This window comes from Argentina anserina, chromosome 7 (genome assembly GCF_933775445.1).
Source record: "Argentina anserina chromosome 7, drPotAnse1.1, whole genome shotgun sequence".
Lineage (NCBI taxonomy): Eukaryota > Viridiplantae > Streptophyta > Magnoliopsida > Rosales > Rosaceae > Argentina > Argentina anserina.
Window position 1 is genome coordinate 2207752 of NC_065878.1, and position 19630 is coordinate 2227381.

Genomic DNA, 19630 nt, shown 5'->3' on the forward strand with positions numbered 1-19630 from the left:
GGCTTGGCCTCTCATTGAAATCGCAACTCCTTCAAGATTTAAGGCTATCTTGATGGCATCTAGGCTAAAGGGGATAGTATGAGAGAGTTTGTGTTTTTTGTCTTTGTTGTGACGCCAACACCAACGCATAGTACCTCTTATATATAGGGGACGCCAATGCTAGGGTTTGTTCTTCTCCAAATTTCTTCAACCAATCACAATAGAGTAGAATCCAAATCAAAAAAGGATTACCATCTTCTACGTGTCATAGCTCTTATCTCTTTCCTTCTTAGACTTAATTATTTCTAATGCAATTACGATTCCTTATATGATATTGATTCAACCTCTCCTCCTTCTCCTTGCCATGCCGTATGCTTGTATTGGGCTTGATCCATCTTCTTTTACGTTGACAACTTATGTGCAATGTAGGCATGCAAATTAAGCCCAGGGCTCACGGACATACCCAAACATAGCCCAAAAATTGGGCCACGGGCTGGCTCAACCCAAACTAATGGGCGGGATTTATTCGGCCCATTTTAGAATGGGTAGGGTATGAGTAACACTTTTCAAGCTTTAGGCTGACCCAAAACCCAGCCCATATGGTATATTATAGGGTCAACCCGTAGCCCGGCCCATTCTCGGCCCATGTTAGTAATAACTAGTTTTTTTTTGCTTTAGATTTAAAATATTAAAGATTAAGAATTAGTTGTATGTTGGTTAAATTGATAAATGTGGTATTCATGTAAGAAGAGGTTTATGGGTTCAACTCCTATATCTATCAATTTTTTTCAAATAAACATTAAAGTATTTTATTATTTAAAATTCGTGCGTTGAATGTAGGCTAGGCCATGGGCGGGCTTTTTAAGCCCAAACTTTATCCGCCCAAAGGGGGGGCTTGGGTTTCACATAATGTGATTAGGGCCGGCCCTGCCCTGCCCTGCTCATTTTACACCCAAGGTGGAAAAAATGATGGGCCGGATAGTATGTGGGTCTTCATATCTTAGGACTATGATTTTACACGCCTAGTGCAATGCATGTGATCTTCTAGAATCGTTATATGTCACATACTCTTTTTAATTAGAAGCTAATGAGGTTTTCCTGTTGACTTAGGATTCCCAATTGAACTTGGATTTCATTTCCACTTCTAATATGGACTTCAATTGCATAATGGATTCATTCTCTTGTTAATTCTTGATCTCCTGGTTTAACTAGGAAAAGATTTCCCAATTCTATCCAGATTTCATCTCCATTGTACGATCTCATTATCTCATTGCTCCATCTTTCCTTTGCTCGATTCTTTGACTCTTTAATTTCTTAAAACACAAAAGATGGTTAAATTGACAAAGTTAAGAGAATTAGCTAGCCAAAAGGCGGGTAGGAATGCCCTAAAAGGATATAAATTGAAAGTGAAGAAACGAAAGAAAAAAAATTCTGATGGGCACCCAGAAAAATTGATTTGGATACCCCCGTCAAGATCTGCATCAGTAGAAGCAGCAGCAGCACAACACAGCTTTGTCGTCCTTTCCTCAGTGTCGTAGCCTCCAAGGCGACACCGCAATCTCATTGCACTATTGTCGCCGTTGACAGATCCAGATCAGATCTGTGCCCGATCCCGATCCCTTCGACGACGAGTCCACCTATCTCACCCAAACCGACGTCGTCGCCAACCCCGACTTAAGGTAAAATCCAGCCTGAAATCCCCTACTATCAGCGATCAACGATCAACGATGCTGTAAACCTACTGCCGTGATCTCGCCAAGCTCCCGGGTTCGGGCTCAAGGGGCGGTGATCTGGTTGTGGCGTCACGCACTGTCAAGGACCTCCCTGTTTAATTCAAGGTCAGCATGGTCAACAACTCAGGTTTCACTAGAATCGGGAAGACGAGCCTCAACGGTGAGGTCGTCTAGGACATGACGATGACAAGACTTTCTCGGTGATTATTAGTTTAGTCAGTGACATTTTGCGTAACTTTTACTAACTAGTGACAACGGTCTAAAGGATTAAGAAATTGAATTTTTTTGTTTATACTTTCCACACTGTGAGTGACTTTTTTTATAATTAAGTTACCTAAAAGTGACATTTTAATGAGAAAAAAAAGAACAAAAAACTAGTGATTTTTTGTCATACTACTATGTGAGAAGTGATTTTTTGTCATAGCTAATTTATTTTTGAAAAATTAGACAAAAAAAAAAACGAAATGTGTTGTTGACTCTCAAGGCATCATATCATAGCATAGAGAGCCCAGCTTTATAGATCGAGACTAGGGAACAGATATGGCATATTTTGACATGCCATGCCAGAATTGTGTACAAATCTAAATCAAGAGTCACTCTTGTCTTAACTTACCATGTCCTGTTATCAAATATAATATCACCATGAAGGTACTCACCAAAACATATGCGTGATGTATATCACATAAATTTTATAAATATATAAGCACATATATATCACATTATTGTTGATACCAAATACCACGACTAGTGCTCTACAAAGTGCAACTGCTGCTTCAAGTTGTATTCTACTAGGCAAGGATGGGATTAACAAGAGAGACCCACAATGGGTCCTTATAAGTTGCTCTACCACATTGTAAATGCTCAAGTAATTTCAAGACTTTGATTTCTTAAGCAAGTGGGTCGGTCTAACCAAAAAAAAAAAAAAAGAAGCAAGTGGGTCGGTCTCCTTCCACAAAGTATGCAATGGGAGGATTAGGTTTTTCACCACATATGAGAATACTAGATTTAGATTACTAGAGTTCTCACTCGGCAAAAGAACAGTGTGGGAGATGATCGAGAGGAATTGGAATCGAGAGCCAATATCTATATCAAATTATAAGATTCTTATAATTTATAATGCTAACAAAGATTTGAGTGTTTGATGAGGACACTTTGTACCAGACCGATCTAAGTCACCATGTCATCCAAGATGTGGTTTTTATCATGTTGTGTAGGCCTTGATCTCATAATTATGTCGTTCTCATTGCTCCATCCACTGCACCCTTTAACCTTATTCTTTGGTTTATTAACCAAAAAAAAAAAACAAGAATTCTTTGGTTCTTACAACAACTAAGTGACTAACAACCAAAACAAACAAAATCTCTTCGAAACTTCGTCGATGCACGAACACTTACTTGTGTTTCTGAATTCATTAACCTCATCCGTTGATTCTAAATATTCAAATCCATTTTAAGAACATACCAAAGTTCTTGGCTCAAGTACTTGTCGATTTAAGAAGCTCCGATTTTAAGTCGATTAGCGATTTAATCCACTAATCCAGTAGAGCACGCAACAACATAAGCCCCGGGTATGAGTAAGCCTATGCTGATCTAAGTTGCCTGCCTCTCGAGTTGGATTTAAATCTTCGAGATTAGGTCATTATAATAGTTGTTGATTCATAGTTGTTTTAGTCTCTAAAAAGATTATTTTATGCATAAGGTGACTATTCTTGCGAATGTGGATTTATAATTGAGAAAAAAACACAGATTATGTTGTTTGACACGATAAAATGTATAATTTTTCAAGATACACAATATAAAAGTTGAGGAAGATTTGGTTGTTGATATGTCAGAGTGCTCCAAGCCAAAGAAGAGAAATTTCTGGTTTAGCTTGGATCATCGATTATCGGAAATCATAATATCCGACACTCCTTGTTGAGATGTTTTGCATAAGAGGCTTGATTAGATTCTACGAAATATATATTTTTAGAATTATATGGTAATATATTGTCCATTTGCATAAAACATTATGGTGGCAGCTACAGCAGAAGATCTCCTCTTATATTTGAGACAGATTAGACTAGTGTATTTTGTTTAGTAATTAGTACACAGCATTAGAGACACTTCCAAAAAAAAAAAAACTGTTTATAGCACCAAAATCAAATTTATACACAGTAGAACACAAGTGTATTTTGCTGGACATCTCGACAAGTTGTGAATGTCGATAACCTGTTAATCTTCATTTAGGTTCAAGTTCACAGTCGGACAACATAACATATGAGATATAGATAATCGATGAAAAAAGTACCGGAGTTTTTATTCATATGCCCATGAAAAGGGAAAAGGGGGGAAATGCGATGCTCCCCATAGTGATGCAAGTTTCTAATTGGTGCTAAAGAACACAAGTTGCAGAGAAAAGTGATAAACTGCAGCAGAGTAGTTTGATTAAAACTAAGAACTTATAAACAAGAGAATCATTCAAACAGGTCCATTCCTGAGAACCATAGGCTAGAACAGTTGATGGGCAGAGGAGAATAGTGTTTGAGTCCGTTCATTGCTGGTACTTCCAACAAGTTGTGAGTTAACCCACACTAACCCTACTCCTCCTTCCTTCTTCACCCATCAAAGTGAGCCAGAAGGGTCCCAAAATAAACCAATCATGGCTCTACAACCTCCCCACAAAGCAGAAAACCATTTGAACTTCACGTGTCACTTGGACCCATAACAACCCCACAGCTCCATCTCTTCCTCTCAATCTTACTCATCCGATCTGCAATTAGATACGGGGATGTTAACACCATGACAACAATGGTTTTCAAGTTCAGCATCCTCATCTGGTCATTCATCTGATGCAATACACAAATATGAGCATTACCATCCGAAGCAGATACCCCCTAATTTGAGTAATTTCTACTACAAATGGAAACAGTCCCTAACACTTGAGTGATAATAAAATTTATAGAAGGGATCGGAAAAAGGTGGCATTGTGGTAGCATCTGTTGGGAAAGTTGCAAGATTTGTGAAATCTTGCTTTCTTGTGACTTTTCTCTTCAACTTGGCATCTCTGTGATGGCTTCTCTTATAAACAAAAAAGACCAAAAAGGAGAACTAAAACAAAATCTTAAAACTCTTCTACCCATGTAGGCAGTCTTTATACGGATTCTCTTAAGTCTTAACTGATGATATGTTGACTCATCCACTTCAGCCCTTCACCCTTTATATATCCTTCCCAACCCTTAACTCCTATGCTCTTCTACACCTATCCTTTCGCATTCTCCCTCTCTTACTAAGAAGCAACTGAAACGACTACTCCTTTCCCCTTCAGCTTCCTCCATTCTTTTAACAGAAATGAGGCATCCACCAGCTCACCTTCTGAAGAAAATAAACATGTATATTATGAATTGCTTCATGGTCATGTTTGTTAGCTGTGTAATTGTTGGAGTGAACCTTGATTCTCCAAACCTACCTTCATTAATCACACTTCCACTTGAGGGCCATTTCAACTTTCATGAAGTCCAGCATGCAGCCCGAGATTTTGGCAATAGGTATCAGTTACTTCCTGTGGCAGTGATGCATCCAAAAACTGTTTCGGACATAGCCACCTTAATCAAGCATATCTGGGATAATGGTCCTCGTTCAGACCTCACAGTTGCAGCTAGAGGCCATGGTCACTCACTGGCGGGCCAGTCCCAAGCCCACAGAGGAGTTGTCGTCAATATGGAATCACTTAAGCAGCAAGAAATACATGTTTACACTGGAGAAGTTCCATATGCAGATGTCTCTGGCGGTGAGTTGTGGATAGACATCCTGCATGAAACCCTGAAATATGGGTTAGCACCAAGATCATGGACAGACTACCTATATCTAACTGTTGGTGGTACTCTGTCTAATGCTGGGATCAGCGGGCAGGCATTCCGACATGGCCCCCAGATCAGCAATGTCCGCCAACTGGAAGTTGTTACAGGTTTGTTACACTAAACTTCTTTGTTTTTCTTTTCTTTCCTTGTGGGGGGGGGGGGGGGGGGGGGGTTGGAGATCGAGTTCGTGGTGATATAACACCACTGAAGATGAGACCAATATCAGAGGTCAGAAATGACAAGGATATATCACTGTTGCTTACTAAGTGCAGGAAGAGGAGAGACTGTCAAATGTTCAGAGAATCAGAATGATGACCTATTTCATGGTGTTCTTGGAGGACTTGGTCAGTTTGGCATCATAACCCACGCAAGTATATTGTTGGAAGCAGCACCTGAAAGGGTAAAAACATTATCGTTTAGGCTAATGTGTCTCATATATTAAGCTTCCATGTACAGTAAAAAAGTGCTAACTGTTAATGCAATCTCCATCTTGAACAGGTAAAATGGGTTAGAGTGTTGTATTCAGATTTCACAGCATTTACTCGAGATCAGGAGCATCTAATATCTGCCGAAAATACATTTAACTATATCGAAGGATTTGTGATAATAAACCGGACTGGTGTGCTAAACAACTGGAGATTATCATTCAGTCCAAAAGACCCAGTTGAGGCAAACGAGTTCAAGTCAGATGGAAGAACTCTATTCTGCTTAGAAATGGCCAAATACTTCAACCTGGACAAGACTGAGATAATGAATCAGGTGAAGCATGCAATGGCCCGCCTAGACACTTTTTTATTTTCCCTTTCTCTGAAGTGTGACATATACTCTGAGCCTTCTAAATAATGAGAAAATAAATGCTCGATGGATATCTATGAGAACATATACAACTGAATGCCACTCATACATTTCTTTCTGACATTGCAGGAAGTCGACATGTTATTGTCTGAATTGAGCTACATCTCTTCCACGCTATTTGCATCAGAAGTTACATACACAGAGTTCTTGGACAGGGTACATGTATCTGAGATGGTACTACGCTCAATAGATAAGTGGGACGTTCCACACCCATGGCTCAATCTTTTTATACCAAAGAGCAAAATACATGATTTTGCTCAAGGAGTGTTCGGCGATATCCTCACAGAAACAAGCAACGGCCCAGTCCTCATCTATCCAGTTACCAGATCAAAGTAACAGTTGCATCAAATGTGCTATTATATTATCTCCAAAGTTCCCTATATATGGCTTGTCTTAATGTTTGATGTGATTCCTATTTCAGGTGGGACAACAGAACTTCTGTGGTTTTACCGGAGGGACAAATTTTTTACCTGGTGGCATTCCTTGCCTCTGCAGTTCCCTCTTCAACAGGAATTGATGGGTTAGAACACATCTTAGTCCAGAACAAAAGAATTCTAGAATTCTGTGAATCAGCCAATCTTGGGGTCAAGCAATATCTACCTCATTACACCAAACAAGAAGAGTGGCAGGTCCACTTTGGTCCACACTGGGAGAAATTTGTGCAAAGAAAATCTACTTATGACCCTTTGGCAATACTTGCTCCAGGGCAAAGAATATTTCAAAAGGCAAAATCCCACTCATCAGTCGCCATCTAGTACTAAATAAGAGGTTCTTATTGCATGTAGGAAATTTGCCTTAACCTAACACGCATGAGCCTTCTATAGTACCATCACAAGGAGGCCAAGGGCGCTAGAGAGGGTAATTTTTTTCCAGAGTTGTAATAGGGACTGGAAAACCGTTAGCCCTCAAGTAGATGTAATTACTAACTATCGTTAAGTCTGGCTAATTATTTCTTGAATGCAAAGCCTTGTCCAATTTATGTGCAATTAACCTGTAGTGGCATTGTCCAATTTATTGAACAAAGCCTTGCCTCACTTGGCACTGCCATACATCCACTAAAACAGCCAGTTATATTAGATCATATATAGTTCAGGTTTAAGCCACTTCCAAAGTGATGAAGCAGAATCTGGAATGACAAAGTAATTTATACATTAATTCAGTTCCATTACATATTCGAATTTTTGCATCAGTACGTACATAAATTTATTCATATGGATATTAAATTATTAATCATGTGAAACAGATAAACCACATGTCCAAGTATATGTTCCAGGAATAAAATAAAGAAAGAACCAAGATATCATGTAGCCAAAATTTTGTCTTGTTGATTTAAGATTTTGATACTGGTCTCCACACTATGGTGTCGAATAGCCGTTATGGCTTTAAGGTCTAAACTTAATTTATCAGTCATGTTCTAGGAAGCCCAGAAACTAGAGAAAAACTTAAACTTAACCCTTAATGGGAGGACAAAAAAAAATCTGCTCAAGACGCCTTGAGCGGGATAAAAGCAGAAAGGGATCCCAGTTTGCAGAATCTTGTGTTTGTTGCACTCCCTCGATTACAATTTACACTCCTCATTCCCTTTGTTATAACTTGATAAAGAGACATATCACATGTTACTAAAATAAAATTAAAATTATAGTGGATCAGTAGGTATATCAATATTATTTTTCCGATACCGCCTATCAATCAACATATAATTAATATAAAAAATATATTATTTTTACCAACCAATAAAGTCGGTATGCCAATTAATTGGTACGATTGATACTCGGTTGGTAATGAGTCTTTACCAACATGCTTATGACTCAAAAATTTAAATGTCCAATCTAAATAAGTTATAATAAATAACAACACAAATACAAAATTTTATACAACTTTAACCAAATTACCAAATATAAAGTCATAAATTAAACATGCCAAAGTCAAAAAATTATAAATTTAACAGAAATCTACGGTTGAGACTTATTTTTCACTAAATCTACGGTTGAAAAATTTATGGATATATATAGTTTTTAAGAATATATATTGTTTTACATGAGTTGTTGTAATTGCAATGATAGCCTAGTAGTAGTTGACTTCAACTTGCATAGAAAAATACCAAGTTGAACTCACTACGGATGCATATATTAGAGTTTTTTTTCATAAAACTCCTATTTCGGTTGGTATGGCATACCATGTTTCACGAAAAACTTGTACCACCTACCAACTATCTTTTTATGATACAGTATATTGTACAGTGTATCATGATACGACTTGATGATATACTAATATATTTGGTACGGTTAGTATATGAATTGGTTGGAATGCAATTGTGTATCATTGCCCGCCCTAATTAAAGTTATTGCAAAAAGAAAAAAAGGTGTAGATTGTAAAATAGAAAATACAAATTTTAGTTCCCGTGATATTAGATATCATATACCTATAATACCTCCAAAATCAGCACTTGGACCTCCCTGCTAATTGAGCCTCTATCTATTCACAAGTAGCTAAGATGTTATTTAGACCTCTGTAATTTTCCTAAAATACCCATGGTTAAATAAAATTAATATAACTATATTTCTAACTTCAAACGTTCATTCAGTCAGTTCAAATAATAGATATATCGAGTCTTTCAAGTTAGTTCAATTAGAATCACAACATAATTAGTAGATGAAATTTATATGCAATTCATTACAACAAAATGCATTCAAATTGGCGGAACACAATAAACTGGAAGAATAAGAAGCTAAAAATTTAAGAGTTAACGTCTACAAAGTGAGAAGTGTTTGAGGATGAAAATACTTGTATATTATTGAATGATATGGGGGCCTATATATAGGCATTTACAACACCACAATCCCGTAGGATTCGGAGTCCTAATCTACTACGGAGATGCTAATCTATCTCCTAACAGGAAACCTATTAGGCTAAGACACACACAAGGGTAGAATAGTAATTCTCCCGGAACACTCTCCCTTGTGTCGCATGCCTAGGTTGCATGGTGCACACATCGTTGCCTCGGTAAAAACCTTGTCAAGCAAAACAAAAACCTCTTGGGTAAAATAAAAGCTTGATCGAAGGGAAAAAGAGCACAACGCACCAACTACTTAAGGATCTTAACATGTGATGTAGACTCCCCCTGAAGTCTACCAAACTCTAGTGTTCTGATAAACGACGCATGCCAATGCTCTTCACATGTTTCACAAAAGTAGATTTAGGCAAAGACTTGGTGAACAAATCCGCAACATTGGATTCTGAACTCACTTGATTGATCTGAACATTCAAGAACTTCTGTTGTTGAACGTTGTAGAAGAACTTAGGCGAAATATGCTTGGTGTTGTCTCCCTTGATGAAACCTAACTTCGTCTGCTCTATGCAAGCAGCATTATCTTCATAAATGCACGTAGGTTGATCAGTTGTAGAGACTAATCCACAAGAATCACGAATATGGCGAACAAGTGATCGTAGCCAAACACATTCTTTCACTGCTTCATGGAGAGCGATGATCTCTGCGTGATTCGAAGAAGTAGCAACAAGAGATTGCTTTGTGGATCTCCAAGATATCGCCGTATTCCCAATGGTAAACTCATAACCGGTTTGAGAACGAGCCTTGTGAGGGTCAGAGAGGTACCCTGCGTCGGCATAACCAACTAACAAGTTGTTTGGAGTCTTTGCATCGGGGGAAAGAGCTGCACGGGACCGGTGGCTGCTCTCGGCACCGCGCACGGTCTCCACGCCATGGCGGCCGGCGGCGTTGCTGCGGCGTACGGCGGCAAGGCCGGGGTCGGTGACGGCGGTGGTGTGGGGAGATACCGTGGCGGTGTTCTCTCTGCAATAGGGGTAGAACAATCCCATGTCAAGGGAACCTTTCAAGTATCGAAACAAATGCCTGATTCCATTCCAATGACGTAGCGTAGATGCGGAGCTAAATCTAGCCAATAAGTTCACTGCGAAAGATATGTCCGGTCTAGTGCATTGAGCAAGATACAATAGTGCCCCAATCGCACTAAGGTATGGAACTTCAAGACCAAGAACGTCTTCATCATCCTCTTTAGGACGGAAGGGATCCTTCTTGATATCTAGACTTCGGACGACCATGGGAGTAGACAATGGACTGCATAGATCCATATTGAGACGTCGAAGCATCTTCTGCGTGTAATTTGACTGATCCACTAAGATGCCGTCGGCTCTATGAACAAGCTCAAGGCCGAGACAGAATTTCGTCCTCCCTAGGTCTTTCATCTCAAATTCCGACTTCAGATAAGACACGGTCTCTTCAATCTCATCAAGAGTGCCGATTATGTTCATGTCATCAACGTAGACCGCAACGATGACGAATCCGGAATTTGTCTTTCGTATGAACACGCATGGGCATAGTTCATCATTCTTGTAACCCCTTCTCACCAAGTATTGATGCAACCGATTGTACCACATTCTTCCGGATTGCTTTAACTCGTACAACGAACGACGTAATCTGACTGCATGAGCACTCCGTGGTCTGGAGGCACTTGATGGAGGTAAAGGTAGTCCCTCAGGAGCTTTCATGTATATCTCTGCGTCAAGATCCCCATAGAGATAAGCTGTGACCACATCCATAAGCTGCATGTTTAGTCTTTCGGACACTACCAGACTAATAAGGTAGCGGAAGGTAATGATGTCCATAACAGGAGAATAAGTCTCTTCATAGTCAATACCAGGTCGTTGTGAGAATCCTTGCGCCACGAGTCTTGCCTTATAACGCACGATCTCGTTCATCTCATTTCGCTTACGAACGAAGACCCATTTATGTCCAACAGGTTTGACATCTCTTGGAGTCAATTCAACCTTTCCGAAGACTTCTCGCTTCGCTAATGAGTCAAGTTCTGCCTGGATTGCTTCCTTCCACTTCGGCCAATCTGCTCTGCGTTCGCATTCAGCTACAGAGCGAGGTTCAACGTTGTCTTCAGATATGATCTCAAGTGCGACGGAATAAGCGAAAACGTCATCAATGCATGTGGTGGCTCGGTTTCGGACCGACTGCTCACTTGTGTAGTTCACTGAGATTTCGTTGTTCTCTGGCATCAAACAAGGTTCCATAGCGTCCCACGGAAACACTTGAGTTGATTCATGGACATAGCTGTAATCAGACACAACTTCATACGATGGTGATTCATCGTTGATGACGCGCTGTGCCTTAGTCATTCGCTTATTTCTAGGTTTTGAATCCCTAGAGTTTATCGGTCTTCCCCTTTTTCTTTGAGGAGCCGAGGCCGAAGCTGCTCCATGCTGGGCCATCTCAGCATCGTCGCCACAAGGGGCGCCGGGAACACCACGGCGTACGGTGGTGCCGCCGTCGGCCTCCGTCCCACTGTCAGGGGCGGTGCCAACGTTGCTAGGTCCAGGAGCTTGTCTTCCACGCCCGTATTTCGGGACATCCAACCGTGCCGGTACGTTCGCAGCGGGTATGTTTGATCTCGTCACTTTAGCAATATCTACAAAGCCGTCGGGCATCGAATCCGCGACTTTCTGGAGGTCGATAATGCGTTGCACTTCTAACTCACTTTGAGCAGTGCGGGGATCATAATGAGACATAGTGGGGACACACCACGTCAATTCCTGACGTTCATTTGGAATGATAACATTCCCATCTCCCCCTAACGACGGGAAGCATGTCTCATCAAAGTGACAATCTGCAAATCTTGCAGTAAAGAGATCTCCGGTGGTTGGTTCTAAGTAGCGGACAATTGTTGGGGAATTATAGCCAACATAGATACCTAATCGTCTCTGAGGACCCATCTTAGTACGCAGCGGAGGCGTAATAGGCACATAAACGACGCAACCAAAGATGCGTAAGTGTGAAATATTGGGTTCGTAACCAGTTACCATCTGGTACGCACTAAACGCTTGGTTAGCCGCGGGTCGGAAACGAATAAGTGTCGCTGCATGCAACACTGCATATCCCCACGCAGAGACCGGCATGTTAGTACCCATAACCATTGCCCGAGCAACAAGCTGAATACGCTTGATGGTAGCCTCTGCTAGACCGTTCTGTGAATGAACATGAGGAACGGGATGTTCAACTTCGATCCCAATAGACATGCAGTAATCATCAAAAGTTTTGGAGGTGAATTCTCCAGAATTATCCAAACGAATGGATTTGATAGTATAATCGGGGTGGTGAGCCCGAAGTTTGATGATCTCAGCTAATAACTTAGCAAATGCAGCATTCCTTGTGGATAGCAATGCGACGTGTGACCAACGCGTCGATGCATCAACCAATACCATAAAATATCGAAAAGGTCCGCATTCTGGTTGAATAGGTCCACAAATGTCACCTTGGATACGTTGTAAGAATGGAATGTTCTCGGTTGAAGCCTTAGCAAAAGAAGGACTTCCTTGAAATTTAGCAAGAGAACAAGCTTTGCAAAACGAGCGATGGGCATCAGAAATTGCCATGGAGGCATGTGAAAGCACGGGAGGCATCACAAGCTCCTGTGAAGGAGGGGATGCCGCCACCGACGGCATGAAAGCCGTGGAGCTGCCAAGTGAGGCATGCTCGGCCTCACCATGCGGTGCATGGGTCGGCACGGCCTCACCGTGCGGAGCACGGGTGAGGTGATCCTCCAATCGCTTCCGGGACTTGAAAAATGGATGACCATGTGAATTCTTAAGAATTATAATCATCATATCACGTCCAGGGTGCCCGAGACGGGCATGCCAAAGCATATAAGAGTCCGAATCACAAAAGTTGCGTTCAACCGCATATGATTCAAAGATCCGAATGGAAGTAAGATACAAACCATTCCCAAGACTCTTCATCTTCTCTAAGATGCGGCGATGGCCTGCTTTCTCAGAGGTAACGCAAAGATATTCCTCTCCATTCTCAACATAAGTATCGAGGTGAAAACCATTGGCACGTATGTCCTTAAAACTTAGCAAGGTGCGGGGAGACTTCGGCGCATAAAGAGCGTCTACGACGTTAAGAGTCGTACCATTAGGCAACATGAAAGAAGCAGTGCCTCTTCCTTGAATGATGGATTTCGAGCCAATCATTGTAGTCATCGAAGAAGTCGAAAACACTAGATCCGTGAACAACTGCCTGTGCCGTAGGACAGTGTGGGTGGTTCCGCAATCAGCTAGACATTCGATTTCACCGCGGGACATCTACAAAATGACAATTAAGAGAGTCAGCGACACGGGAACAATTCTATACAATACGCCGTAGGATATTGTAAGAAAGGGAATCGGAACGAAGGTCGATCCCATCGAATGTATCACATGGCAATAGTACTACATTCTTCAACTAAAGAGTTGGAAATCATGGTATTGAAGCAGTGAAATACCAAACAGTAAACGAGGGTGGTATAAACCATCCAAAAATGGTGTGGAAACACACACAAAGAGTACCGGTGAGTGCATATAACGGACTTGGAGAAAACCGGAAAAACAAACCGGAAAACCATGTCAAAAGAACTCTAAACTGGGTGAATTTTGGATGAGGAAAACGTGGCAGCAGGGGCTACTGCAATATGCCGGAAGAATCACGAGAAAACGACGAAAAAAAATCGTCGAAAAACTCGGTGGAAAACCGGCGGCACCTATTGCCGGAAAAACCGGCCGGCGGCTGTCGAAACTGGCCGGTATGGAGGCCGGGACTTCAGGTCCGACAGGGGACGCCGGCAGGAGCCGAGTGGCGGTGCCGGAAACGCCGGGAAATGGCCGGAAGACGGCGAATACGCCGGCAAAACGTGCCGGAAACGCCGGAATAGTAACCGGGGCCGGCCAAGGCAAAACGACGTCGTTTTTCGACGTTCCGAGGTTCGTTTTCCGAATTTTAAGTTCCAAATTCACAATGTAGTGCTATTGGGGTCCCATGTGACCCAAAAGCGTCCAATTTAAAAACCACGTGAGTTGCACACGTTGATCATCATGCTAAGTGTCGGATAAATAAAATTCTCAAAGAGATCGTCTTGTAAGCAAGAAATGAGAAATTTTATTGAATGCCAATCTTTAATACATCACACATAAACTTCTAATTCCAAAATCAAAAGACTATTACAAAGTCAATGAAAATAACAATGGCGGTCGGCCATAACAATACTTGAATCATAAAGCTAAAGAAGCTAAAACGACTAATCAAAGTCGGGAGTATCCATGGTAGCAACCGGAGGCCTAGCTTTAGAAGCAAGGGGCTCGGGTTTCATGGAGATATGGTGAGTCTCGATCTCATGGTCCTCATCCACTTGATTCGATTCGGGTTGTAGAAACTTCTTGTAGGCGGAGTAAGCCTTGATCATCTCTTTGCTAGCGCGACAATCGCGATTAAAGTGCTTGAAGGAGCCACATTTGAAGCATGGAGACTTGCCATTACCGGAAGTGGAGGCATTAGGAGGCGCACGGCCTCCTTGAAGTGTGGGACGGGGACGGCCTCCCCCTGAGGGTGCGGCGCCGCCACCATCACGGGTCCATGTATTGGACCGAGGCCGAGATCGGCCTTGTTGCCTCCCACCACGAGAGTTGTTATTTTGGTGCTGATATGGAGCGTTCCTTGATTGATTCTTTTGCTTAGGAGCTTTCCCATAGTTAGCTTGTGGCGTAGAAATTCTTTTAGTGCCAACAGGTCTATTGTTGTTGTTGAGGAGAATCTCAGAATGTCTCTCCTTCTTAGCTAAGAGTGCCATTAAGTCGGCAAAAGACCGGATCTTCCCTTCCTCTACATGAGTGCGGTACGTATGAGCTTGAACCTCATAGTTGATTGGAAACGTGTCCAATGTCTTATTGAGAAGATCTAGGTCGGTCTTGATGACACCAACAGTGCCAAGATCGGATTGCAAGCATAGCATATCCTGATTGAAATCATCCACTCTCTTATAGTCCAATAGACGGATGTTATCCCATCTAACGGTCAATTCAGGGAGAAGCTTATCATGAACGTTGTTGTACCGCAAGCGTAGTTTGTCCCATAATTCTTTAGGATCTTTTACGTTCAAGTATTGCCTCTTAAGAGTTGTATGGATGTGACGTCTCATAAAGATGAGAGTCTGAGTCTTAGCCATAGGTGGGAAATCAGCAGGAGGGTCGGCAAACATGCCTTCAATCCCTCGGCTCTCGAACGCGAGTTCCATGTCGGAAACCCAGCGGTGGTATTCCTTTCCTTCTAGATCAAGAAGGCCAAATTCCGGTCGAGATGGCGATGACATCTACAAACACGAATACAGAATCGATTAGATTCAAGTATAATAGGAATTAGAAGGGGTGACGTATATGGTCACAAGAAAAATCGATGCAAGCGGCGATACTCATGATCGCACCCAAAACAGCGGTGCACTCAGGCGACCACACGAAAATCGATTAACTTCCCTTTCAAAACAATCGTGACTCCCCCAGGACCGTCACACAGAAAACATCGACCAAGAGGGGAAACCCATCCTTCTATAGTCTCATCGGCGTTATAAGAAAGGCCGGAATTAAGACAAGAAGAAGGCTAATAGCGCCCGATATAATATATCTATACGTTCAAAAGCGGGAATGTTTATAAAAATTTACCTTGGGAGGTTTGTAGTATACGGGAGTAGCTTCTCTTGAGCGAAGTCCTTGCTTGTGATTTTCACGTCTCTTGCGTGAATATGCGGGAGGAGCAATTTTGAATGCTTTGAGGCGAGCAGCAGGTGCGGCGAGCGGCGAGCGGCGAATGCGGCGAACGGCGAGCGGCGAATGCGGCGAACAGCGAGCGGCGAATGCGGCGAGCGGCGAGCAGCAGGGTTGCGGGCAGGGGCTGCAGGGCTGCGGAGCTGCAGGGCTGCGGGGCTTGCGAGGGGCAGGGGCTGCGAGGGCAGGGGGGGCTGCGGCGGCGGCAGGAGGCAGCGGCGGGCAGGAGCGACGGAGGGAAGAAGAGAAAAAAAAAATTTCGGAAGGCTCTAAAAGATTCAGGGTTTTAGGGCTTCGTGCTGATAACGTGTTTGAGGATGAAAATACTTGTATATTATTGAATGATATGGGGGCCTATATATAGGCATTTACAACACCACAATCCCGTAGGATTCGGAGTCCTAATCTACTACGGAGATGCTAATCTATCTCCTAACAGGAAACCTATTAGGCTAAGACACACACAAGGGTAGAATAGTAATTCTCCCGGAACAAGAAGAATATTTTTGTTAGGATGCATCTGAATATTATTAGAAAAGATCATATCGTAGTTTAATTAGATGAGAGAGAAATCCGTTTGAAATTATTACGATAAAAAAATTTAAGAAACCAAATGTACGGTGTTGACTTTTTTTTTGTTTATTCTTATATCTATCTTTTTAGTAATTTCATATCAATTGACAAAATGAATACAAAATTAAAAAAAAATAAGGAGGTCTAAATGTTGTTTTAGAATGTATGAATATAAGTTCTTCCCACAATGAAATAAAGTGGCTAAAAGGAAGAAAAAAATCTAGTAACTAATGAAGAATAATAGAAAAAACTAGCACTCACCTACAAAAATCTAGTGGGGATAGGTAGTGGGAATATGAAAATTATTGCACATAACTTCTACCCACTATTTTTTTATTTACATTTATTATTTTTGAAATTACTATTATATTATTCGTATATTGAAAGATGATTTAAATTAATTTATAGCCTAGAGTTATTAATGTATTTTCACGTGCGTTTTGGTTGACAATACTTATTTATTTTATTAATAAAATATATTTGAGCATGAAATTAAAGATCGAAATGACTTCACGCAACTAAACAGACAAAAAAGCAGCTTAACTATTTCTTTTCCTTCACTTTCATTTTTTTTGTCTTCTAGTTTTAATGGTGTGTGTCTCTGAGATCCCATTTCTCTGGTATTTCATTCGACAGGTTTCGATTAGCAGTATGAACATTAAAAGGATTTTTATGCGCACATCCACCTCCATACACATCCAGCACTAAAGATAAAGAATCTATCAACAAAGTGACAACAAAGAGGAGAGGCATAATGCTGTTCAATAAATTCTGCCATTGTGTCAGAAAGTTAGGGATCATAGTTCACTTACCTATTAAATCACTGCACAATGTATGGATTATAAAGTTTCCTGATGGCTTGGCCCCCATTATAATTACATGAAGCAATGGTTAAGAATCAGTGCTTATATTTCTGAAACCACTCAAAGCACCGCTGCTGCTTGGAAGACTAAATCATGACAGCGTAAAATGAAGCTTCAGCTTTTCTTCCAGGACCAAGCTAGGACCTTTGCTTTTGAATATTCTGAAGAAGGGGTCCTAACTTGTATTGGTTATGCAGGCGATGGGTTCCTGAAGACAAAATAATTCAAATTGCCGACAATGTACATTTTGACACCCAGTATTGGCTAACTAAGGAAATTTGTGAACACTAGTGTTCAGTCTTCTGGAAGTACTCATATCTGTAAAATTCTATTTTGAGACTTTCTGAAGAGTTGTTTGTAAATAACTAGATCCCAGAAATAGTAAGGCCAGGGATGTCATTTACCTCAAATAGCACAGGGTTGTCTCACTTAAGAACACTGATAACTAAAATGTTGCTTCCTAAGTGTCTATAGGAAAAGCTGTTGGAAAAGCTGACGCAACAAAAAAAAATTCCATTTTCTCTAAAAGCGCCAATAATTCAAGCATTTCATCAATCTCAGTTGACCAGATTGTAGCAAGACGTATAGAACCAATTATATATGCAATGTACCCAACAATTAAAGCAACACTTACAGATGTTGTGGTCATGGAGCACTTATGCTACATCACCTACATGAAGGGCAAATAAGAAGTCAGTGGGATATGAGTAGCTCTTCTCAATGCACCCATTCAAGTTGTACCATGCATAGAATCTGCTCCATAATGCTGATGCCTACAATTATTGAGTGAAACCTCAATATGAAACCATATACTTGGATAATTGTTTTATGAAACCATGAGGGTGCAAAAAAGAGCTCCATCTTTTCCGGAGCCTTATTTCTGAAACCTAGGGCTTCGTGAAACTCTTGGTGGCGTCGGGATCCTCCCTGGCCGATCTGTAGGCGTCCTTGGGCGCGAGTTTTCAGATCCAACGGTGGTGTGCCACGTTGGGATGAGGTGGTTGTACTGTTGAGGTGTTCGGGGCACAAAAGTGAGTTTGCAGATCGGTTGCGGGCTTCGACATCAGCGGTTCCAGAACTCGGTGTTGGCGAGTCTGAGCCTTTGGTAATCTCAGGTAAGGAGGAGGAGCAAATCTAAGGTTTCGGGACAAGTATTTCCTTGCTTGGGCGGAATTCGACGCAAGGGTATTGCGGCTGAGGAGTGGTGTTAAGATCTCGTAGGGAGCAGCGCCAAACCTAGAAGAGGCAAGTCTACCAAAGGCTGCCGGAAGGAACTCGGTGGCGATGAAGGTCGGCTGAGTGTCTCTTAGCTAGGTCATACGGCTGGCCTTTGGGACGTGGCATGGGCTTGGGATGCGGTCTAATTCGTTGGGTTTCGGCTCTTGGATTGGCCCAATCCTTTTCTTTCCACGTCTCTCGGGTTATGCACGCCTTGAGCCACCCACATTCCTAATTTGCACAATTAGGGTGTGTGATTATTTTTATGTTTGCCATTAATTTTTGTTTTTAGTTCCGAACTTTTGATTATGCCTGCTTGTTTTGGACGATTTAGTTTCGAATTTTAGATTCATTTTTTACGTTTATTGCCTAGTTGGTAGTGTCTGCTTAGGGGTAGTTTGTCACCCTTATGCATGATCCTTGTGATCGTTATGAGCCTTGTGCTTGGATTGGCTTATGCCAAATGAATTCGTTTCACTGTTTTCAAAAAAGAAAAGAAAAAACCATAGACTTGGATTCTTGGTCTGCTGAATATTACAATGCCGTAAAAACTTAAAAACTCCTCCTTATATAAAAATAACCGGAAACGAAGTTGAAAAGCCCTTAATATCTGTGCGCTTTTGAAAATCAGAACAAGTTTCAGATTCTAAACAACCAAAAATAAATTTATCAGTTATTATATCCCCCCTCCCAAAAAAAAACATATTGCATTTCAAAAGCACTGAATGTTTTAATTAAATCCTTTGATAGAAATCCATGAGGAAGAGATCCATCAAGCAGCTGGCCCCCTTTTTGAATATGTCAAGTTCAGTTCAGGAGGGGTGGCTACACTGTGCTATAGTCCAGATGACATTATGAAATTTCACTATGGGTTTTTAATATTCACATATCATGAAGCTGTCTAGCCCACCTGCTCTGCTTCCACCAAAGCCCAAGATCAAGAAGAAAAAGATAAATAAAAAGTG

At 41.3% G+C, this 19630-nt stretch overlaps 1 protein-coding gene across 1 annotated transcript; it reads left to right on the forward strand.

Moving 5' to 3' along the window:
• The first annotated feature begins 4962 nt into the window (after positions 1 to 4962).
• Positions 4963 to 7307, forward strand: LOC126803114 (cytokinin dehydrogenase 6). Its single transcript, XM_050530869.1, has 5 exons — positions 4963 to 5654; positions 5820 to 5947; positions 6046 to 6306; positions 6472 to 6734; positions 6824 to 7307. Exons 1-5 carry the CDS (start codon positions 5039 to 5041, stop codon positions 7155 to 7157), a joined length of 1602 nt encoding a protein of 533 aa, XP_050386826.1. The 5' UTR covers positions 4963 to 5038; the 3' UTR covers positions 7158 to 7307.
• The last annotated feature ends 12323 nt before the right edge of the window (positions 7308 to 19630 follow it).